Source organism: Saimiri boliviensis, chromosome 1 (genome assembly GCF_048565385.1).
Source record: "Saimiri boliviensis isolate mSaiBol1 chromosome 1, mSaiBol1.pri, whole genome shotgun sequence".
Taxonomy (NCBI): domain Eukaryota; kingdom Metazoa; phylum Chordata; class Mammalia; order Primates; family Cebidae; genus Saimiri; species Saimiri boliviensis.
The window spans coordinates 240,228,689-240,253,155 of NC_133449.1; the positions used below are offsets into that span (position 1 = coordinate 240,228,689).

Genomic DNA, 24,467 nt, shown 5'->3' on the forward strand with positions numbered 1-24,467 from the left:
AGCATGTGATTCTTTATATCCAAATTCTGGGACCAAATAAGAGTTTCACTCTTGCCTCTAAACCCTATCTTCTCATCTGTTTGTAATAGTTTAAATTTTAATCTATTTCATATTTCAGAGTATTATGCCCTGGATATGTGATTTGAATGCTGTGGCAGAAGGTCACTCATATTCATTCATTTTCTTTTACTCTTATATACTTGCAGTGAGTCTTGTGAATTCATTATGCAAATGCATGCAAATCATATGCAAATGATGTAGCCTCAGAAAATGACAAAATCTGATGGCCTTAACTGAGCCATCAGACCTTTCTTTAAGAAGGAAAGTAATATGCCTTTCAGCATCTCTGGGGCAAGAGACAATTTCCTAAGAGTGATATTTACATGACATCAGAATTTGTTACTCAGCCTTTGCCTCACATTCTGCATATTTATGTGGGACTTTAAAGTAAGGAAAGCATTTTCACAGACATGATCCTATTTGATCCTCATAATTACCCAGTGATGTAGGCAGAACGCAAATTCTAATTCTTGTTTTTCAGATGGGAAAATAGACTTAGAGAAGTGAAGTGACTTGCCCAAGGTCACTCAGTTGGCAAGCAAGGATCTCAGGTCTAGCACTAAACCCTTCCCAGTCCTCAGCTCTTCCCATTGCACACTGACGGATGTCTTCTTTGAAGCAAGGTGATCTGTCATTGCTCAGGGTTTGCTTAGACGTGTCTTGCTGATGGCACCTTCAGAGATTATTTTGCTGTCGAAGATGGCATTTTAAGAGTGACTAGGAAAAGCCCAGATATGTGTAGCAGCCCCAGAAGAGCGCCAAGTACATATTTCCTCCAATCCCCTCTGCATTTTGGCATCTTCTCTGAAATCTCCAAATGAACATCATTCTTCACTCATCTACTCTTCAGCTCCTTCCAGAGGAAAAATCCTTTCTTAAACCGTGAAGAGTAGTAGCACAGTCTCTGTAGTGAGGTTTTCTGGATCTGAAGCCCTAGACCACCACTTTCTAATTGTGTGCCTTAGAGAGATCATTTAATTTCTCTAAGAATCAATTTCTACATCTGTAAAATGAGAGAAATAATAACATCTCTTTTATAGAATATGTGGAAATATTCGAGGATAGGGAAATGCAGCAAAAACCAAAAATTAAACCTGACCCAGTGTCTGACACATAGTAAGGACTCGATAAATGGCAGATACTATAGTCATTTTATTCATCATAGTAATACAGTAGTGGTGGTGGCGGTAGTGGTAGTTGTACTCGAGTCATTTTCAACTCTGATACTGAGAACTGGGTTCTTGGAAATGGAGTGGGAGAACAGTAACACGAAATATATCCTGTATTCCAAAGGGTTGGAGAACAGACAGAACAGGTAGCTAAATGCAGCCTATTGAGGAATGTTTGATCTTTGTCTTTCTTTAATCATTGCCACATCTTGCTCCATGATAAGGATAATTGCAATCCTGCTTCAAAACTATTTGTAAGAAGAAATAGAGCCAAGACTGGCATCCCTAACTCTGCTGTCCCCTAGCCAGGCTGCTCTGTCTATAGCAGGTGTCTCCTCCTTCCCCAGGCCAGGTTAGGAAGGAACAAGAGGGGAGTTCACCCCAACTGCTTTAATAAGCCTGAACCACCAGGTCAAGAGATGAAGTCATCTTCCTCCTACACAAAGACCAGAGGTGGGGATGGCCAAGGTGGCCAAGGCAGCAGCTGAAGCTCAAGGAGCAGATACACTCTCAAGCCTGCTCCCTCTTGCTCCAGCTCCCAGCTCAGCAGGTGCCATGAAGGGCTCAGTTCTTTAATTTGCCCCCACAGAGTGCTCTGCCCTTCCAATGTTCTCCAACAGCTCTTCTACCCACTCACCTAGGACAACTAAGAAAGTGACCTCCTTGATGGGCAGAGCTTTCATGGCCTCTCTTGGGGAAAAGGACCAGAAGCTGTTGGAGTTGGCCAAATGCTTGAAGTTGGCATAAAGTCAATTGGAATCATCACAATGAAAGTCTGTGTGATCAGCCCAAAGGGACTGCACAACTGATTCATGCTCAGTGGCAGGAAATGCACTGGGCCATTCTGGGGCTGGGTCCTCAGTTATTTTTGGCAAAGATGGGTGGTATGCAAAAGAGACTTCCTTTTTTCTTTTTTCTGAAGCAGAATCACAGAATGCTGAGCAGTCAACAGTATTTCTTGCTCCAAGATCACCCTTCTGACTACCTCTCTGGCTGCCAAATTGCCAGCGCCTTCATAGCTTGATAGCTTCAGGGCCTTCATAGTTTCTCAGCTCCAAGCATTAGGTAAACCCAGCACACTGGGATTGCACTGGTCCTACGATGGCTTTTGACTGCAGCTGCTTCTTTTTGGTGGTGCTGTTTTCTGCCAGCTGTAAAGTCATCACCTCCTTGGATCAGATGTGCACTGAGGTGAGTCCAAACTGCTTGTCTTTATCCAGATTAAATTGCCTGAAAATTTTGAGATTTAGCATGCAGTCCAATCTGAGCTTTGGCATTTCAATATCCACTGTCTTTAAAAAGGAAATGAGGTATATATATTTTTTTATTATTGTGAAAAAGATGCCAAAGAGCTCAGCCAGGAGATTATCTGGTGGCATCTTAATAGGAAACAATGGGATTTTTTTCTCTTTTTCAAACAATTCCCCCCAAATAATTCTAAGTGGGTCATAAGATATCAACAGGGTCTCTGTGCACAAAGCAGACCCCTAAACCTGACTCAGCCTGGGAGAGCTGTTGGTTTTTACATCCCTACTCTCACACGGCGCTATCCCAATGAGTCCTTTGGTCTCCTGGCTCTCAGGGTGAGAATTAGTAAAGATAAGCCTGTGTTAGGTTTTAGAGCATTGAAAAGATCATTCTGAATGAGTCTGGCTTTCTCCTCGACTTGGACAGCCCTCCATCTGTTTTACTAACCCAGAGGAGTAAAATCTGAGAATGTAGCCAAATTACACCTTCTGTTTTGGACCATAACAATATTTATCAACCTGTGGGAAGTTCTTGGAGGGGGTGAAGAGAAAGGAGAAGGGCCTCCGTCTCTTGCCATCCTCTAAAATGCCTCAAACTTCCTCTTCCTTTCTCTGATCCCACAAGTGTTCAATACCATGTGGCCTGTCAGACAAAGGCTGCGTACAGAAGGGACAATAGGTCTTGGTGGCTGCTGGTCTGGGTTGGGGTTAAGAGTAAGAGCCAGGAGTAGCCAGACATGGAGTTGCCCTGGGGCAGTATTACAAGGAGGCCGGAAGGATAAGGAAGGGCAGAGCAAAGCCAGTGCTGGGGTACGTACGGCTCAGAGCTGGGTGAGCAGAGCCTTGTTTGTCTGGCATTAGGAATCAGCAGCAGGCCAAGAGGAGGCACCATGCCCATGAGAAATAAAAGCTGGGAAGGCATGTGTTGGTTTGCTTGGGCTGTCATAACAAATGCCACAGACTGGGCCAGGCGTGGTGGTTCACGCCCGTAATCCCAACATTTTGGGAGGCCAAGGTGGATGGATGGCTTGAGACCAGGAGTTCAAGACCTGGGCAACATGGTGAAACCCCATCTCTACTAAAAATACAAATATTAGCTGGGTGTGGTGGCATATGCCTGTAATCCCAACTATTCAGGAGGCTGAGGTAGGAGAATCACTCAAACCTAGGAGGTAGAGGTTGTAGTGAGCCATGAATCTGCCACTACTCTTCAGCGTAGGTGACAGAGCAAGACTCCATCTCAGAACAAACAAACAAAAAATATACCAAAAACAAACAACAACAAAAAATAATTACCACAGATTGGGTAGCTTAAACAAGAGAAATAGATTGTCTCACCGTTCTGGAGGCTGGAATTTCAGGATCAAGATGTTGGCAGAGTTTGCTTCTTCGGGGCCCTCACTCCTAGGCCTGCAGATGGCCATCTTCTCCCTGTGTCCTATCATGGCCTTTCCTCTGTGCATGAGTGTCCCTGGTGTCTTCTTGTGTGTCCAAATTTCCTCATCTTTTAAGGAATCCAGTCAGATCGGATTAAGGCCCACCTATATGACCTCAGCTTATTTTAATGACCTATTTAAAGGTCCTATCTCTAAATACAGTCACATTCTGAGGTCCTGGGGGTTACGACTTCAACATATGAATTTGGTGGTGGGGGAGAGAAAATTCAGCCCATAACAGAAGGGGAAGAGTGAGACGTTTTTATCAGCCCCAAAAGGCTGTCCTCTCATCCTTCACGTTGGAAGGTCTGTAATTGCCCAACAAGGTCTTCTTGCCCACTGCACAGACAAGTCAATCTGCTGAGACTACGGTACTGCAGTAAAGAAAGTTTCATTGATATGAGACTGGCCACACCATGTGGAAGACAGAGCTATTACTCAAGTTAGTCACTCCAAAGTCTTGGAGATTATGGGTTTTCAAGATAGTTTGGTGGGCAGAGGACACAGGAATGGCAAATGTTGACTGGTTGCGGATGAAGTCGTAAGGTTTTGGAAGATGGTTCTCATGTCCATTTCTGGGTGGGGCCACAGGATGGGTTGAGTCAGGAGTCTGGGTGGGGTTACTCTGAAAGATATCTCAAAAAAAATTATTAGGTTCTATAATGGTGATGTTATCTCTAGAAGTAATTAGGGAAGTCACAAATCTTGTGACCTTTAGTCACATGACTCCTGAACAGTAAGGAGTAACTATGCCAACATCTTAGCAGAATTCAAGCCCCTCTTATAATCCTAACCTGGTAGCCTTTCATTAGCTTTATAAAGGTGCTTTCATTTTAAGAAGGGCTATTATCCTTGCTTTAAGGTTAAACTATAAATATGTCCCAAATTCAGCTTGGTCTGCACCCAAGAATGACCAAGGAGAGATTGGAGGTTAGAAGTAAGATGGAGTCAACTATGTCATATTTCTCTGTCGTAATTTTGCAAAGGTGGTTTCAGGTCAATGTCATACAGACATGTGGGAGGCATGACAAGGGTAGGAATAAGGACACCATCCCCTCGGTGATCAGGGACATAGGTTATCACCTCCTAGTGAGAGCCTCTGATGGAATAATATCCCCATTTAATTCCAGCTCATTGGAAAGCAGGCTGTTTTAAATGCCCCACTCCTACACACCTAAAAGTTTAACTCTGAAATCCTTGCATCAGTGGAAGGCCGCCTAGTCCTTTGGCTGCCTGTTCTGGGGCCTTCAGTGCCATTCATGTCTCAGGAGTGGTGCTCAGGGTTCTAGGGTCTGCAGGCCTGGCCCTCTGTGGTAGCAAAGGCTTTACTTTTTGGATAAGCCAGATGAAACTGAACCCTTCTGTAACAACAACCTTCCTGCAGCTGTCCCTCTAAAAGAAGTTTGATTTTAAATGACCTTGTGAGCTATTCAATTAGCATTGGATCTGTATTTTCTGTTATTTTATCCATCATGTGTGAGTTCTCAAGAGCAAGATCGAAGGCTGTTTACAGAGCCCTTGCTACTGTGTGGATACCAGGGACGGAGCTGGAGGATGCAAAGACAAATGGAACTTATTCCTGACAGTCTGGAACTTCCAGGCTGCTGGCAAGGGATAAAAGGAAGGGTGGTTAAGAGAATAAACTCTTGCCTTTGACTTAAGGGTTTGGCCCTTTTTCAAATGTAAATCAGCCTCAACTTTACCCACCCTTCCCTGCTGGTTTCCTTTCCTCTTTTCTTCTTCCCCCTTCAGCTCATGCATAGTGTCTGCACGTTCATGTGACCACCATTACCCTATTAAGCCTGTGAACAAAAGTTCTCTGAAGAGGAATTTGAGGAAGGAGACTTTATTCCAATGAACAGTGTACAAATTGGGGAGACTGCGTCTTTTGACGCATAGCCTTTGGAAGGTGCATTCCAGAAAACAAATATGGAATTTGGCTTCTACATAGAGAGAAATATTTCCCACTCGGGTTCCCAATCAGATTCATTTATGCAACAGAAGCATTCAAACTTGCTTAGTGCTGATTGGTTGATGCAGCTGAGCCCTGACTGGTTGATAAAGTGGAGCCTGGACTGGTTTGTTAAGGTGAGAGCTGAAAGTTCCAAAATTAAACAGAGATGAGGGTTTTCAGAAACTCAGAGTACACATGCGACCTCTAGTCAGCAACTGGCTGCTTGGCTGTATTTAAAATTTAGGCCCAGTGAGCCAGTTGGGATCTGATAGAGTTTGGAGCTGTGTCCCTGCCCAGATCTCATGTTGATTTGTAATCCCCAGGGCTGGAGGTGGGGCCTGGTGGGAGGTGTGTTGGGACAGCTTCCTCACGGCTTGGTGCTGTCTTGGTGATAATGAGTTCTCCTGAGATCTAGTCGTTGAAAAGAGTGGCACTTCCCCTGCCATTCTCGCTCCTGCTTTCACCATGCAATGTGCCTGCCTCCTCCCCCTCTGCCTTCTGCCATGATTGCAAGAGTCCCGAGTCCTCCCCGAAGCCAGGCAGATGCGAGCGCCGTGCTTCCTGTAGAGCCTGCAAAGCAGTGAGCCAATTAGACCTCTTTCCTTTATAAATTACCCCGTGTTGGGTATTCTTTATAACAGTGCAAGAAAGGCCTAACAGAGGATTCAATTTGAAGAATTGGCTGGCTCTTTCAGTTCACATTTGTTTGTAAGCCCTAGCCTAAAAATAAGGTTTTTGTCTTGAGCTTAATAAACTTTCTGTCAAAATAAAACATACATACAGGAAAGTTCCCAAGTCACAGGTGTGCAGTTAAATGAGTTTTCACCATGAGAACACATCCACGTTACCATCACACAGATCAAGAGGTAGAAAATTCTCAGCGCCTCAGAAGCCCTCCTCATGCCTGCTCCATCATTAGCTCCTGAAAGCATCCAGTATTCTAGCTTCCATCACCAGAAACTAGTTTTGCCTGCTCTTGAACTTTATAGACATGAGATCATACAGTGGTGTAGTCTTTTGTGTCTGGCTTTTTTTCTGGTTCAACATTAAATTTGTGACACTTATTCGTGTATGCAGCAATCATTTGTTCATTTTTACTGCTAAATGTTACTCTGATGTATCAGGGAGCCACCACTGATTTATTCATTCTATTACCAATGAGCATTTGTGATGTTTCCAAATTTTTGCCTATTATGAATGATGCTGCTTTGGACATTCTTGTCTATATCTTTAATAAACAGAGGTACATATGTTTCTTAGGGATATACCTAGGAGTGGGTATATTCGATCATGGGTAAACATATGTTTAATCTTTAATAGATATTGCCAGTTTTGTAAAGCGTTAGTATCAGTTTATACTCACCGGCAATGTATATAAGTTCTAATTGCTCCAAAGCCTCACTAACATTTTGTATTGTTTGCTTTTAAAATGTTAGCCATGCTGATAAGTGGGTATTGGTATTTCACTGAGAGTTAATTTATATTTTCCTGGTGAACAACTAAATTGAGTACCTTTTTGTACTTTAATCACTAATTTGCATATTCTTTCTTGTGTGTGTGAAATGCCCATTGAAGTGTTTTGCTCATTTTCACTTGGGTTGCATTTTTTAATTCATTTATAGGAGTTCTTTGTGTAATGTGGATATAAGTCCTTCGTCAGATTGCAAATACCTTCTCTCACTCTGTGGCTTGCCTAGTGGTGTCCTTTGCCAAATCAAAGTTCTTAATTTTAATAAACCTCAACTTACTATTTTTTCTGTATTTTCAATATATTTCTGTCCTGTTTTAGAAATTTTTGCCTACCTCAAGAATTTGATATTATCCCATGTTGATTCTAGAAGCTTTATTGTTTGTATTTATTTTCTATTTCTAGGTTTCACATTTAGATCCATCTAAATTGTTTTTGTTTTTGGCATACAAGTAGGAGTCAAGATTGTTTTTAAATAAAACGTTTTGTTTGGAAAAATACTCAAACCTACCTACAGGTTCTAAGACAATTACGTAGTCTACATTGATTATTCCATTGTCAAATGCTACATGTTTTCTCTCTCTTTCTGTTTCTTTGAATATGTGTGTCCCTGTATATGTACGACTTAAGCAAAAATATTAGGACCCATATCAAGTCTTTGGAAGCTGACAAATACGCAAAGAGTAGCTGGAATTCAGTGTTCTGTGATTTGGATTGTGGCATCATTTTAGATGCACTCCTGAAATAGTTATTTGGGAATGTGGGCATGCCTCCCCTTTTCAAGTGAGCTCAGCTTGGCCATCCTTTTCCCTCCATACTATGATAGAAGAGAGTCCTTCAGTCCCTGGGTGTGGGATAAAGGGGGACTGGTTAGCAGAGCTCTTTTTTGGGAAGGAAACCCACGTTGATAGATACAAAGGCTTCCCAGTATCTTTTGATAATGATGTAAGGTTGCGATGATCCAATTAAACACTAAATTCTCTTGTTTAGTGCTGACACACATTATCACATTAATCCTCACAGTAAATTTGCAAGGTGAAGTTACTAACCTCAATCTACAGTTGAGGAAAAGGGAGTCTCAGAGAACACAGTTTGGTAGTTGAGGGCTAGGATTTGAACCCAAGCAGCCTGACTTTATAGATGAACAGAAAATAAAGTGCATGCAACTGGAATGCCCTTTGCCTGGAGGAATAAGATTGACAACAAAGTTATAGAGATGTGCTCCCTAAGGAGTGTTTGCTTTGCTTTCAGAAAGTAATTGTTGCTGTGGGATTTGGCTCAGTCGAAATTGCTCTATCTCAGATGGAGGCATGATTAATGAGGAAGGGTTGAGGGTCAGTGTCCCAGACTCTTCGTGCATCGGGGGCTGGCTGCTGCACGTGTCAAGTGCAGATGAGAAATCCGAAAAAGTGAGAATAAGCACTTGAGTGAAATTCAAAGAGTTCCAAATAAGAAAATGTTTCAACACTTGCAAGGAGGGAAAATACAGTGGGATGAGGGAGTTAGATATACAGCAGAAAGGAGGAAAATAAAAGCCTGATTGAAAAAATGCAAATGAATACCTAGAGGTAAAAAGGATTGCAAATACAGATGTAGCTCTGGGCGCACAGCTCTGAGACAGAGCTAGAGACAAAATGGATGGCACAGGTCCCAGTGCACAGTGGGTCCCAGTGCAAATGCCCCTTGACTTAGAATAGTGACGGGAATGAGGTAATTGTCATAAATACCACGTGACCTTGCCGCAGCTCTGCTGTCTGTGTGAGTTCACATCAAGAAGTCCAGTCTGCAGTGGAGCCAGCAGAATCAGAGAAGTGCAAAGGGGAGTTTGAAAATTGACCACATCTCTGGACTTCTCTAGGAAGAGAAAGCTGGGTTTATAGGAAACGATCAGGTGGAGGTCAGAGAAACTGCCATGGCGGTGGTTATCTGCCTGAAAAAAGCAACAGAAGCACGTGGTCCTGGCAGTGGCCATGCTATCTGCTTGGGCCCAGTGTTTCTTTGCATCCTGTCCTTTCACTCTCTGTTGCATTACCATTGTGGTGTTCTGGAAGCCTGGGTATCAGAACTCATGCTCAAAAAAGTTTGGTTTCAATCTTGGTAGGGAAAATGACACACCCTTATTAATGCAATATTACTACCAAAAATGTATAACCAGGGTCAAATCATGAGAAACATACAAACCCATTGCTTGGGACATTCTGCACAATATGAGCCTGTATTCTTCAAATAATATTCACGACTGAAAGATAATGAAAAGCTGAGGGACTGTCTCAGATTAAAGGAGTCAAAGGAGATATGACAACTAAATGCAGTGTGTGATCCTGAATCGGAAAAACAAAAATTACTGTAAAGGACAATAATGGGACAATTGGCAAAATTTGGATATAGACAGTATGTTGGATAAGAACATTGTATCAATGTTAAACATCCTGAATTTCATAATGGCACTGTGGTCCTATAATATCCTTGTTTTTAGGATATATAAACTGAGGTGTTTAGGGCTTAAAGGTCATGATGTCGGTAGTATACTCTCAATCCAAAAGAATGTGAATAATAGTGTGTGTGTGCATGCATGTGTGTGTACTTTCTGTCTTAAAAAATTACAATATACTGAAAACAATCTAATGCTTCCTAAATGATTCCAGAGCATGTGGCAATTTGGTATCTCTATCATCGTGGCCATTTTGATGATACAAGTGTGATTATAGAAACTATAAGGGAAGGGCCATGTGTATGTTGAGTCCTAGACATTCTCTAAAATGTGTTTGGTTTCTAAATTCTTTTATCAGCTGCATTTCTTGTCACTTGCTTCTTTTTTCTAGAAATCAAAGGCAGAGGATCTACAGCCATTCACACCTAACTAGAGATGATTCAATAGTATGGCCCAGGCTCATGGTGGCCTTCCTGATACTCCTTGGTAGCATCATCCACTCATTCTGTTTTTCACTGGATGGAAACCAAACTACTTCATTCACCTATTTTCAAGAAACTCAGGCCACTGGCTTAGTAGAGCTCCTCTGCATCACATTAGTGCAGTAAAGTGCTTAGGAAAGCACACAAGAGGCTCAGACACAGAATAATTTAGGTGTCGTGGGCACTGATATATTCAGGAGAAGCAGGGAATTGAGCATTGAGCCTTTTGCTGTAGGGCCAGAATAGAATGAGAAAATTGAGGAAGTCCCTTTTCTCCAACCGTATGTGACATCGGTTATGCCAAAGGAGACCAGAACATACAAATGTCTCCTCCAAGCTAATCAGCACCTTTGCAACTATGGGGGCAGCAGCTGCACATGCATATTCTCTCTGGGTCGTCCATATTCATGGGCACTGAGGGTAGGTCTGACAACACGTGGTTTTTTCCCCACCAGTCAGCTAAATCTAAGTTTTAAATGCAAAGTATGCATTTCGAGGACATTATGTGGATTTGTGGCAGTGCCTGGAGGACTTGGGGCCTATAAAATGAAGAATAAATTACAAGGAAATATAAATAAAGCATTTTCATCAGTGACAGTTATAATGTCACAATATCGAGGAAAACTGGGGACTTTCTGTATATGAGCATGTTCTGCAACTACAAAAAAGTGCATCGCTAAGCAGAAAGTAGAGCGAAAGAAAATGAGGCGACAGTGGTGACATCTCAAAAGCCGCCTGCTTCAGAGCAAAGCAGGATGTGCACAGTTCTGTTTCCCACTAAGCAGAACTGTTTGCATCTCAGCATGAGAAAAGCCGCTGATCTGGAGTTTAACAGAACAGATCTTTTCCAGGCCAGGGAAGTCTCGGTGGGGCGTCTAGTGAGCCCCTGTGTGTCAGGAAAAGGCAGGACCTGGAAGGTTGGATGAACTCACCTGGAGCCTGAGATGATCTGAGGGCTGGCCCAAGGTCCGGGACGTCAGTGTTCTTGTGCATCCAAGGCACTGTCTTACTCAGTTTCCTGCTGCAATCACAGAATGCCACAGGCTAGGTAATTTGTATAGATTTATTTACCATAGTTAGGAGCTAGGAAGCCCAAGAATATGGCTCTGGTATCTGGTGAGGGTCTTCTTGCTGTGTGATTCCACGGAAGAAGGTATAAGCAAGCACACGGACAGAGCAAATGGAGGTCTAACTCACCTTTCTATCAGGAGTCCAGTCCCGTGATAACTAACGCACTCTGCAATAATAGCACTAATTCATTCATGAGGGTGGAGTCTTTATGATCCCATCACTTCCCAAAAGCCTCATCTCTTACTATTACAATGGCATTTAAGTTTTCAGCACATGAACTTTGGAGGACATATTCAAAGCATAGCAATAACTTTCCCTGGAGATCATTTATATCTTCCCAAGGAGACTCTGCAGGCAAAATATACTCCATCAGACTTTCATACCTGCCCTGTTAGACCTTCCCATCTGCCCCCACTAATCTTTATCCTAAAGCATTAGCCAGATATATGATGACCCCACAGTTCTATAGGCTTCTAAACAACCACTTCCCATTTTTACCTACTTATTTCAACATATAACTTGTGTTAGGACATGATTGGCAGGCTTCAGAATCCATGACTACCCTGGGGCACAGGATGAGGAATTTCTCTGTACTTATGTTTAGGGTTGTGCCCAAAAGCCTACGGTCTGGTATCAGCAGCCTAGAAATCCACAGATCTAAAATCAATTCATACTTCAAGATTGCAAGACCTCAGGTCTATGCCACCCTGCTAATTTTTAAGCATTGTGTTAAGAAAAAAAGTTAACCTATACAAAAATAGTAGCAAAGAACCTCAGTATTTAACAATCATCAGCATTCTGCCTACTCACTTCATCTCTACAATCCTCTCCTCCTTTTTTGCCGAAGTATTTTAAAGCCAATTCCAAACATCATGCTGTTTTACTCCTAAATATTTAAATATGCATCTCAAAAAAATAAGAACACTTCTTTTACATAATCATGAGTCCACTATCATTAACATAATCCAGACTTCCTCAATATCACCGAATTCTTTCCTCATTCAAAGTTCCCTGACAGTCTATAAAATGTCTTTTTGAACTACTTTATTTGGATCAGAATCTAAATGAGGGCTACTCTATTATTTGATGGTATGTCTCTTAAGTAGATTTTACATTTGCGTCTTTTTTAAAAAAATTATACTTTAAGTTCTGGGGTACATGTGCAGAACATGTGGGTTTGACAATAGGTATACACGTGCCATGGAGGTTGGCTGCACCCATCAATCTGTCATCTACTTTAGGTATTTCTCCTAATGCTATCCCTTCCCTAGCCCTCCACCCCGCAATTGGCCCAGTGTGTGATGTTCTCCTCCCTGTGTCCATGTGTTCTCATTGTTCGACTCCCACTTATGAGTAAGAACATGCGGTGTTTGGTTTTCAGTTCCTGTGTTAGTATGCTGAGAATCATGGTTTTCAGCTTCATTCACATCCTTGCAAAGGACATGAAGTCATCCTTTTTTATGGCTGCATAGTATTCCATGGTGTGTATGTGCCACATTTTCTTTAACCATTCTATCATTGATGGGTTAGTTCCAAGTCTTGGCTCTGTGTCTTTTAACAAGCACTATCTCCTCTCTCATTCCCTCTCTCTCTCTCATTGTCTCTCTTTCTCTGTCACTCTCTCTCTCTCTCACACACACACAAACACACACACAAAGACACACACACTGATAAAACAAAGTCAGTTGTTCTCTAGAATGTCTCACATTCTGCAATTGGTGGATTCCTACCTTATGGTGTTATTTAACTTAAATCCACTGTATCACTTTGAGATGTGAAGTTAAACCTGAAATCTTGATGAGTTTCAAGTTTAATTTTTTTTTTTTTTTGGCAAGAATATTTCATAGACAATGCATACCTCACATTGTACCATATCAGAAAGTATATATATATATATATATTTTTTTGAGACGGAGTTTCGCTCTTGTTACCCAGGCTGGAGTGCAATGGCGCGATCTCGGCTCACCGCAACCTCCGCCTCCTGGGCTCAGGCAATTCTCCTGCCTCAGCCTCCTGAGTAGCTGGGATTACAGGCACGCACCACCATGCCCAGCTAATTTTTTGTATTTTTAGTAGAGACGGGGTTTCACCATGTCGACCAGGATGGTCTCGATCTCTTGACCTCGTGATCCACCCGCCTCGGCCTCCCAAAGTGCTGGGATTACAGGCTTGAGCCACCGCGCCCGGCCCGAAAGTATATATTTGATTATCTTATTTTGGTGATGTTTATCTAGGGTTGATTTGTTTGTTTCAAACTGAAATTAAACATTTCCATTCAACCAAAATCAAAACTGTAAAACAAAGTGCATTCAGAGAAGTCTCACATCTATCCCTGCTTCTCTATCTGGTCTCTTGCCTCTTCTTAAAAGCAATCAGTTTTTGAGTTTTTGCATGGTTTGTTTTAACAAATGTAAGAAAATTCACGCATACCTTTCTTACACAAAAGGCATACTCTGTACAGTATCCTACATACTGTGTACTATATACACTATGTATATTGTTCCGCACCTTGCTTTTTTCACCTTGAAATAGATCCTGGATATCACTCCAGATCAATATATGAAGATTTTTTTCAGCTTCAGAGAATTTCATTTTGTGAATGTACTATATTTTGTTTAAGTAGTCCTATATTGATTAATAGTCTGATTATTGTCAATCATGTTATTACAAAAAAGCACTACAGTTAATAATGTGCATACATCATCTTGTTTTTGGCAAGTGTATATTTGGTAAAGATCACTGGAAGTATGATTGCTGCTTGGAAGGTAAAACATATAATTTTGCTAGATAGTCAATCAAATTATTAAGTCTAATGTTTATTTACCTTGTTTCTCCCACCAGAAAGAAGCCAACAAAACATATAACTGTGAAAATTTAGGTCTAAGTGAAATCCCTGACACTCTACCAAACACGACAGAATTTCTGGAATTTGGCTTTAATTTTTTGCCTACACTTCACAATAGAACCTTCAAGAGACTCATGAATCTTACCTTTTTGGATTTAACTAGGTATGTATCTGAGTTATTTAATATAAGATGTTTTACTTAAATAAAAATACAGTATGTGTTCAATTCATTTGCAGGACCTTCTTTTGGGGTCCAGGGACAATCTGCTTATACTCTGTTTAAACTTTCCCATAAAATACTTCTATTTCTGTGGGTGAAATGTAATTTAAATAAACATCACCAATGGAGAATAAAGTGAATTGCTCTCAAACTAGTTGCATCAGTAGTACTGTTGGAGCAGTTCTAAGGAATACTGATGATAAAAATGAAAATAATCTTGTACTAAATCAGATGCCAAACTACGCTAAATTTTGGCATAGTGTATTTTTGGATAATGACATTTAAGAAAACTTTAGAGGAGAAAAGCACACTGTCTACCATTCCCACCTACAAATTGGAAAATGATTTCCATTATTTTGTTACAGTGGCAGAATTGAGATTCCACATGCTGAGCCAGAGTTTGAGAACCAGTAGGCAGAAGTATCACAAGAAAATAAGGGAAGAGTCTGGGCACGGTGGTTCATGCCTGTAATCCCAGCACTTTGGGAGTCCAACGTTGGCAGATCACGAGGTCAGGAGTTTAAGACCAGCTTGGCCAGCATGGTGAAACTCTGACTTTACCAGAAATACAAAAAATTAGCTGGGCATGGTGGCACGTGCCTGTAATCCCAGCTCAGTAGGCTGGGGCAGGAGAATTGCTTTAACCTGGGAGGCAGAGGTTGTAGTGAGCCAAGATCGTGCCACTGCACTCCAGCCTAGGCAACAGAGTGAGACTCTATCTCAAAAAAAAAAAAAAAAGATAAAGAAAATAAGAAAATGAAAGGGCTGTACTCTGTGTGTGTGTGTGTGTGTGTGTGTGTGTGTGTGTGTGTGTGTGTGTATAAGGGGAACAGGCTCTGCATGCACATGCAGTCTGCACCCCTCACAGCAGTGCTACTTCTATTTTGTCCTTCACCTTCAGCTTCTGTGGACAGAATGTCTAAATCCATAGTATCGTTTCATCTTTACAACCACCACTGTGAGGTTCCATGGTGCATATTATCATCCAACTTATGGTTAGATGAGGAGGCCATCTGTGTATGTGTGTGTGTGCGTGTGTATGGGTACTTCAGTATTTTTAGGTGGAATACCAGAATGGTTTTCTCAGATGAAAATACAGAGGTTGAGAAAAGATGTAACTTGCCCAGGACAGCACAGATTTTTGTATTTATATGTTTTATATCCTATATTCATATATTATTTATTATGCATTCTATATGATATATTTTGTATTACTTAAAACAGTAAATAATAGTTTGATTTTTGCCCACAATCAAATGACCCATGGTTCTTTAGAATACAGGCACAAATCTCTGAGGGTTCGACCTAAGGGGTGAGACACCTGGAAAAAAATCTAAATCAGAGTGTTCAGAAGTGAGGCTATTCATTAATTCCTTCAAGAGGCCATCTGTTGATACTGAAGAAAGTTTTTATGTTTGATTTTGAATGATACAAAAGATGACTTTGTTAATATGTGTCACTGTGAAGTTTTTTTTTCTTTTTTCAAATTAATTATTGTTAAATACGATTATCTTTTCAAGGTGCCAGATTAACTGGATACATGAAGACACTTTTCAAAGCCATCATCAATTGAGCACACTTGTGTTAACTGGAAATCCTATGATATTCATGGCAGAAACATCACTTAATGGCCCCAAGTCACTGAAGCATCTTTTCTTAATCCAAATGGGAATATCCAATCTCGAGTTTATTCCAGCGCACAATCTGGAAAACTTGGAAAGCTTGTATCTTGGAAGCAACCATATTTCCTCCATTAAGTTCCCCAAAGACTTCCCAGCACGGAATCTGAAAGTACTGGATTTTCAGAATAATGCTATACACTACCTCTCTAGAGAAGACATGCGGTCTCTGGAGCAGGCCACCAATTTAAGCCTGAACTTCAATGGCAATGATGTTAAAGGTATTGAGCCGGGGGCTTTTGATTCAACAGTCTTCCAAAGTTTGAACTTTGGAGGAACTTCAGATTTGTCTGTTATATTCAATGGTCTGCAGAACTCTACTACTCAGTCTCTCTGGCTGGGAGTGTTTGATGACACTGATGATAAAGACATTAGTTCAGCCATGCTCAAGGGACTCTGTGAAATGTCTGTTGAGAGCCTCAACCTGCAGAAACGCCATTTCTCTGACTTCTCATCCACCACATTTCAGTGCTTCACCCAAATCCAGGAACTGGATCTGACAGCAACTCACTTGGCAGGGTTACCCTCTGGGATTAAGGGTCTGAACTTGCTCAAGAAATTAGTTCTCAGTGTAAATCATTTTGACCAATTATGTCAAATCAATGCTGCCAATTTCCCCTCGCTTACACACCTCCACATCAGAGGCAACGTGAGGAAGCTTAACCTTGGTGTTGGCTGTTTGGAGAAACTAGGAAACCTTCAGACACTTGATTTAAGCCATAATGACATAGAGGCTTCTGACTGCTGCAATCTGCAACTCAGAAACCTGTCCCACTTGCAGACCTTAAACCTGAGCTACAATGAGCCTCTCGGTCTCCAGAGTCAGGCATTCAAGGAATGTCCTCAGCTGGAACTCCTGGATTTGGCATTTACCCGCTTACACATTAATGGTCCACAAAGTCCCTTCCAAAACCTTCATTTCCTGCAGGTTCTGAATCTCACCTCCTGCTTCCTTGATACCAGCAATCAGCATCTTCTAGCAGGCCTACCAGCTCTCCAGCATCTCAGCTTAAAAGGGAATCACTTTCAAGATGGGACTATCATGAAAACCAACCTGCTTCAGACTGTGGGCAGCTTGGAGATTCTGATTTTATCCTCCTGTGATCTCCTCTCCATAGACCGGCAAGCATTCTACAGCCTGGAAAATATAAGCCATATAGACTTAAGCCACAACAGCCTGACATGCGACAGTATTGATTCTCTCGGCCATCTTAAGGGAATCTACCTCAATCTGGCTGCCAACAGCATTAACATCATCTCATCCCATCTCCTCCCCATCTTGTCCCAGCAGAGCACCATTAATTTGAGTCACAATCCCCTGGACTGCACTTGCTCAAATATTCATTTCTTAACATGGTACAACGAAAACCTGCACAAACTTGAAGGCTCAGAGGAGACCATGTGCGCAAACCCGCCACCTCTAAGGGGGGTTAAGCTAACTGATGTCAAGCTGTCCTGTGGGATTACAGTCGTGGGCATTTTCTTTCTCATAGTATTTTTATTATTGTTCACTATTCTGCTCTTTCTTGCAGTTAAATACCTTCTCAGGTGGAAATACCAACACATTTAGTGCTGAAGGTTTTCAGGGAAAGCAAATAAATGTGCTTAGCAAAATTGCTGTAAGTGAAGGAACTGTCATCTGCTGGTGACCAGACCAGACTTTTCCGGTTGGTTCCTGGAGCTGGGCAGGGACTCACTGTGCTTTTCTGAACTTCTTACTCCTGTAAGTCCCAGAGCTAACAAACCTTTAGGCAAGGACACCAACTCAGGCCAGAGAGCCAGACGCTGCTGTGAGAGGCACAGAGCCCTTTCCACATGTGGGAGGTGGGAGGAAGCAGAGGGAGGGGCTGGGCAAGAACTGCCAGCTGGGAGTCACCCCCGGGGAGGCTGTCACCCTTCTACTCACCGACATCCCTCCCAGCACCCCACACCCTGCCCCTGAAAGGAGATCATCAGCCCCCAAAATTTGGCAGGGTGGAAGCCAGTCCTGCTACCCGCCTACCCAACCCGCACCTAGAGCATTGTGCTTGGGTCTGGGTTCTCAGTAATGTAGCCATTTGGGAAACTTAGCTGGAGATAAAGTCTTAATGCTTATTTTAAATAAAAAAAAGAAAAACACAGTAAATTTAAAAGAAAAGACTGAAATGAAACTTGGTATCAAATAGACTCCATTCATCTTCTTGATCCTTAGGTCTGTACGGTTTCTATAATGCCCCTAGGGTGTGAATGGCTATAAAAAAAAAAAAAAAAAAAGAACTCCCCCACCCCCCCAATCCCAAGGTTTAGAATTTCTGCCACATTTGCCTCACTCAGTTCAGAAAATAGGCAGAGATAGGCTCTCTCTGCCTATCTGGTCTTCTGGCTCTTACCTTACAGATCCTAACTTGCAGGTGGGCTGTGATGCAACACGCGCTTCTCATTCAGGCATTCGGTTCTTAGAAGATGCTTTCCCAGCAGAACCGTGAGATAAATGGTGGTTCGGTTCTCAGGTTGGCCCTTAGAAGCCTGTTTGCTTTGGAGAACATTTGAAATAGCACATTTACATGAAAACTAGGAAGAAGACATCCCTGCATGCTAGCTGTTGGCAACACAGTAAAGCTGGCTTAGTGAGAAGTGGTTTCTGTTGAGGCTGGGGATGTCAGCAAAGGTCACACCAGCAATGTACAGGGGCCTGGACCATTGAATGAAGAGAGACAAAGAGCAATGTCATGACTTAGGCCTAAAGGGCCGTATCACACAGGCTTCTATCTTCTGAAGTCTTGATTGCCAGACAAGCTGGGCGGGAGTTCCTGGATAAGGCCTGGATTCAGATCCATACCCAATTTTAGGGTAGCAATAGAGATGGTAACTTATAGTTATGAAATTCCGATAGACTATCAAAGTAAAAATTGATCAAACCAACCAGAATATATTTGCCCTTAGGTTGAGGGCATACTAGTGGGACATCAGAACAGAGTGGAAACTCGGGGGTCCTCTTTGTCTCTTCACCCCCAGGAAAAGCAAGACAGGCAGGGAACAGGAGTGGGTGAAGCTTCTCCCTGCTCAGGGATTTTCGGCCTTGGAGTCTGCTTTTTCCTTTGCCTGGAAGATGCTGCTACTGGCCTCCAAATGGTTCGTGCCCTCATCTCCTTGAGATTTCAGTGCTAATATTTTCTTCTCTCAGAGAGCGCTTCTCTGACCTAGCTAATCCAAAGCAACCTCTATGCATCACCCAATTCACTCTCATAGCAGCGGGTTTTAGCATTTTTATAATGCTTACCAGTGTTTGGAATTACTTTCTTCATCTGTTTTAATTCATCTGTCTTGTCTCTCCCAAATACAAGCTCCATGAGAGGGTCTTTGCCCAAGGATATCCTAGAACATGCCTGGGACATAGTAAGGACTCAAAATACTTTTAGTATGCTCTAAGCCCTGAGCCTTGATGGCTTCTAGTTCTGCCACCATGCCTGTCCTATTGACTCCTGCTCCTGACATCTCCACTGTTTCCTGGGCCTCCCACATGTTTTTCACTGGAATATTTTAGGAAAGTCTGTACAAAACGGATTCCCAGGCCTCACCCTCAGATACTGAGATTCTGTTGGACTGAGGTTGGCTCTGGATTCCCAGCCCAATGATTCCATGTAAAATCCCTCCCTATTCTCAGTTATAAATGTATTCCTCCTGCTTTTCCCATCTTAGAGTGTGGAAGGTCCACACTCTAAGAATCCAGTCTTAGACAGCATCAACCCATTGAGTTCCTGCATATTCTATCAGATGTAAGCTCTTTCTTGCCTTAGGGATTTAAACTGCAGATGGAGTATATTAATTACTGATTTATCGACCCATAGACATGCTGCCCTCCATAATATTTAATATGTAACTTGGAAAAACAAGACAATGAAAGAGACCCAAGCCTTAGCAAAGCATAATGGTCCATCCTGCTTTCCCTTCTCAGGCCCACTCCCTTCTTCTATGTGATGCAGCTTGCTGCTCCGTAACTGATCTAAGGCTTTGTGACAGCGCCTCTGTTTTAACCAACAGTAAATTCACCCCACAAAGTCAGAAAGGGAGCTTTTTGATGGCTGCTGTCAATTTTATTGCTTTATCCTGTTTACTAGGATAGAATCCGTAACATGGTGTGTTTATTGGTTTTATGTATTGCATGTTGTTGCTGCTCTGACAAGCTACTCCTATAAAAATGTGTTATTATTGCACGATGTAGCTCAGTGAACTGACCCTGCATTTCAAAGGGTACTGAAGCAAATATCATTGAAGTCCATAAAAGCTGACTGGCCTCCATCACAGAGGACTTGCTGCATGAGCTGCAACTCCTACAAGCTGAGGGAGAATTACATCTTACCCTGTGCCAGCAGCCGCTAACCGAGTACAGCACAGCCCTGAACCCAAGCATTATCTGTAAAATTCCAAGACAGAAACTGTCATTCCATTCTTATTTGTCCATCTCTCTAATCAGTGTTGTTTGCAATTTTGATACCTACAAAAGTATGAAACAAGCGGCTCTAGAATGTTTTCCTGTATTAGTATAGTGTGCAAGATGGGTGGCTGATGTTGTTTGGCCCTGAATGCTGAATAGAAACTTGAATTATAGCAAGAAGGGGTGTGGTTGTTTCTTAGCAAGTCATGACTGGGGGTGTCCTGGGTGTTGGGCTGGAGTTGGTGGCCTGACACATTAAGAGTGTGAAGGTCTAACATGGTAGGAGTTAGCCTGAAGGCTGTGGAGGAATTTGCTACTCCAGTTTAACAACAGAATAATTCGGGGACTTCTTTACAAAACAGATTCCGGTGCTTTGCCCCTAGATATTGGGCTTCTGTTAGACTGGGATTGGCCCTGGACCCTCAGCTATGTAAAATCTTTCCCTTATCTTAATGTTATCAAACAATAGCAGAAGCATATGTTAGGCCCCATGAGTCAAATGAGCTGGAGAATTGCTTTATATCCCATAAGAGGAAATTTCTTAACAAAATGGGGGAAAAGCGCTAAGGAACCCTCAAATCCAAGGTTGAAATGTCTTGGTCAGGAGCTCATTAGTCCCTTCTGCCAACACCACCAGACTCCAAGACCCTGCTCCTAAAGCCACCCTGCTCTCACACCCACCCCTACCCACTCTACCTTATCCTAGCTATTGGCAATTTGAAATCATTTTTTGAATACCATGGAACTTGATAAAGGAAAGAATTAATTTACATATTTTATTTAAAAGCTGTTATTGCTCATGAACGATTAAGCAATGAAGTTCATTGAACACCATCCTCCAGTCCTCCCCATCTTTGGTTAATGTTTTCTGAGCTCTTGGCTAGATCCTGCAAAGGTAAGCAGAGGACAAGTGGCCACCAGAGCATCTATTCCATCTCCTCTACCCTTCATGTTGATTAATGGGTTTTCTAAATAAATTGGGTCTCCCTTTTTCTCTTTCTCTCTTCCTTAGAGAGAACCTAAGTGTGCAACAATAGATAAATGATTAAGTATATTAGATGATCTGAATGCATGTGGAGATATTCCATGCTCTTAGGTGTAACAACTTAACACTAAAAACATGTTGATTCTATTAGCAATCAGAGAAATACAAGTTAAAATGAGATAAATGTTTATATTTGTTGGATTGGCAAAAAGAGAAAGCCGAGTGATACTGTAGTTGTGGCTGTGTGGTTTCCGGAACTACATGTCCTGATTATGGGGGTGTAGATTGGTACAGTCATTCTAGGACCATCTGGCAACAATGAATCAAATCAACTATATTACCCACAAGCTGCTCTGAGGTTGTAGCCCATTGCAACATTATTTGTAGAGGGGAAAGTTCACAGCAAGGGAAGTGTCCTGCACTAGGAAGTAGGCAGGTAAAATGGGGAAGAAGCTCAAGACAGGGGGCACTATGCAGTAATTAGAAGCAGTGGATTAGCTGCAGCCATAGCAATATAGCTGAATCGTAAGCATACAGAACTTAATGGGGGAAAAAACCAAAATAATACATTAGCACAGTCATCTACATAAGTTAAAAAAACATGCATAAAAATAATGATATATATATTTTGCAGGAACAAAAACAAAAAGATAAACCATCGAAATAATTGTTTATGGAGTGGTGGTGGGGAATGAAGGGACTATTGTGATAATTAAATGAATCTTAGGATAGGCCAAGGTTGATGTGCCAAGAACAGAAGAGTTGGCCTCCATGCTCTGCACCTGAGGTCCTCTAACACACACGTGCACACACGCAGAAATAAAGTGGTATGGCCCAAACGTATGATGAAATGCCATGCAGCCATTATACATATTGCAGGAGCATATGCTAAGCCCCTTATAAACATCGAAATACATTTGTGTTAAAATTCAAGTGAAACTGGCCCAAGAGTTACATAGACAGTTGCTTTTTTGATAAGCATAGATATGGACCCTTCTGCTGTTAAAGCTTGAAACACGTTTATTTGAGGAGTTCCTTTCTCAGGAAAGGACCTCAGACCTCTCACAAAAAGTATTGAAGAACTGAAACCAGATTGCCACACCAGATGCCACACCCCTAATTCACTGTGATTGCTTCCTTGCCCCTCCCAAATTCCTGTTTTCTTACACATTGTTACATTTTTTATATCATTATTTCCCATGCTTCCCAATGAATCACCTGTCCCTCACATTTTTCCTTACATATTGTTACACTTTATACATTGTTTATATATGCTATATAAACCCCTGGTTTAGTTGGTCAGGGAGACGGATTTGAGACTGAGCTTCCATCTCTTATGCAGCACCCCATTAAAGCCTTCTTCCTTGGTGATACCTGTTGTCTCAGGGATTGGCTTTCTGTGCAGTGAGCAGCAGGACCTAGAACAAACTCCAGGTGTTTCGGTGACCCAAGCGGAAGAGCAGAAGAGTGGGCTGAAGAGCATGCCCACTGTTATTTCATTATTCAGCAAAACAAACAAAACAAAATACCTGTAAGTTAAAGAAACAGAGTGGCTGGTAGGATTTCAGTGATTCAAGTGCTTTCTTCTTATCTGTATATTTCCAACATGCCTTCAATGACTAGCTATAGACAATAAGAAGAAAAATTAAATTTTTTTAAGGAAGACTTTTGCTTTTAAAAAGATAAAACAAAGAGATTACAGACTGTGAGAATAGGAGGTACTGAAAAGGAGACAGTGTTTTTCTAAGGCTTTGTGTTTTTTCTTTTCTTTTTTTTTTTTTTTTTTTTTTTTTTTTTTTTTTTTGAGACAGTCTTGCTCTCTCTCCCAGGCTTGTGTGCAGTGGTGTAATTTCTGCTTACCACAACCTCTGCCTCCTGGGTTCAAGGGATTCTCCTGTTTCAGTCTCGCGAGTAGCTGGGATTACAGACATGTGCCACCACACCTGTCTAATTTTGTATTTTTAGTAGAGATGGGGTTTCTCCATGCTGGTCAGGCTGGTCTTGAACTCCCAACCTCAGGTGAGCCACTGGCCTCAGCCTCCCAAAGTGCTGGGATTACAGGCTTGAGCCACCATGCCCAGCCTAGGCTTTGCGTTTTCAAATGCAAATGGTAAAGTCCAAGCTTTGTGTGTTGCTCTTTCCTCTTTCTGAGGGAACAGAGGGAGCCATGGCTATTCTAAGGATCCCTATTTGAAAGGGACAGTAGGACATGCATTACAGGGAATGTCCATAGAATTGCTTCCAGCCCCAACAGGAGGAGATACATCTTCAACTCAGGAAAATTACTTCAGTACAGCATTGTTTAACACAGTATACATATTTCAAAGGGACAGAACTTTCAGGCAAATGATTTTTATTTAGACAGGTTAAGGCTGGAGGATATGGTGATGCCAGCCTGACACATGCAGACTTTGTAGCTGCAACATGCTTGCTGCAGGCCTTGCAAACATCTTTTTATTCTTCCTTTCCCAGATGCTGACAGCCATCTCCTGGCAGCGCTTAATGAAATGGCAGATGACTATTTGTTAGAGGCCTTCAACTTTACAAGAGCAATAGACATTTCATCAAACTGTACGGGGTGATACATTGTAGCCATATGCAACAGATCTTTTTCCCACATCTGGACATACTGAACTGGCATGTCACAGAGTGTAAAGAGAACTTCAGTCTTCAGACTCATTCCGTTTTTCAGTTGCTTGCCTGCATACAAGTACTGGAACTGACAGCCCCGCCATCAGCCAGCAATGTTGTAAGACATAGTGATCTTGTCTTTTGAAATGCTGGGTCTCAGAAATCAGTGAGATGTTGCTGAGTGTTTTCCTATGAGGAATAGTGCTAATGACTCCAGTTCAGGATCTGAGGTGTCTTAACCTCGGTTAGGCTGATTGGCTTTCAGCATACAAAACGTAATTGAACCAAGGTTCAGCAAAGCCTTAGTTATTTCCAGATTTTCTAGATAGATCAGACATGTAGGAGGTAGAGAAAGAGCAGAATAATATAAAATGA

At 41.9% G+C, this 24,467-nt stretch overlaps 1 protein-coding gene across 1 annotated transcript; it reads left to right on the forward strand.

Annotated features, from left to right (window-relative positions):
- The first annotated feature begins 2,152 nt into the window (after window positions 1-2,152).
- CD180 (CD180 molecule) lies at window positions 2,153-23,258 on the forward strand. Its single transcript, XM_003925783.4, has 3 exons — window positions 2,153-2,420; window positions 14,160-14,326; window positions 15,904-23,258. The coding sequence occupies exons 1-3, from the start codon at window positions 2,331-2,333 to the stop codon at window positions 17,630-17,632; spliced, it is 1,986 nt and encodes a 661-aa protein (XP_003925832.3). The 5' UTR covers window positions 2,153-2,330; the 3' UTR covers window positions 17,633-23,258.
- Window positions 23,259-24,467: the final 1,209 nt, after the last annotated feature.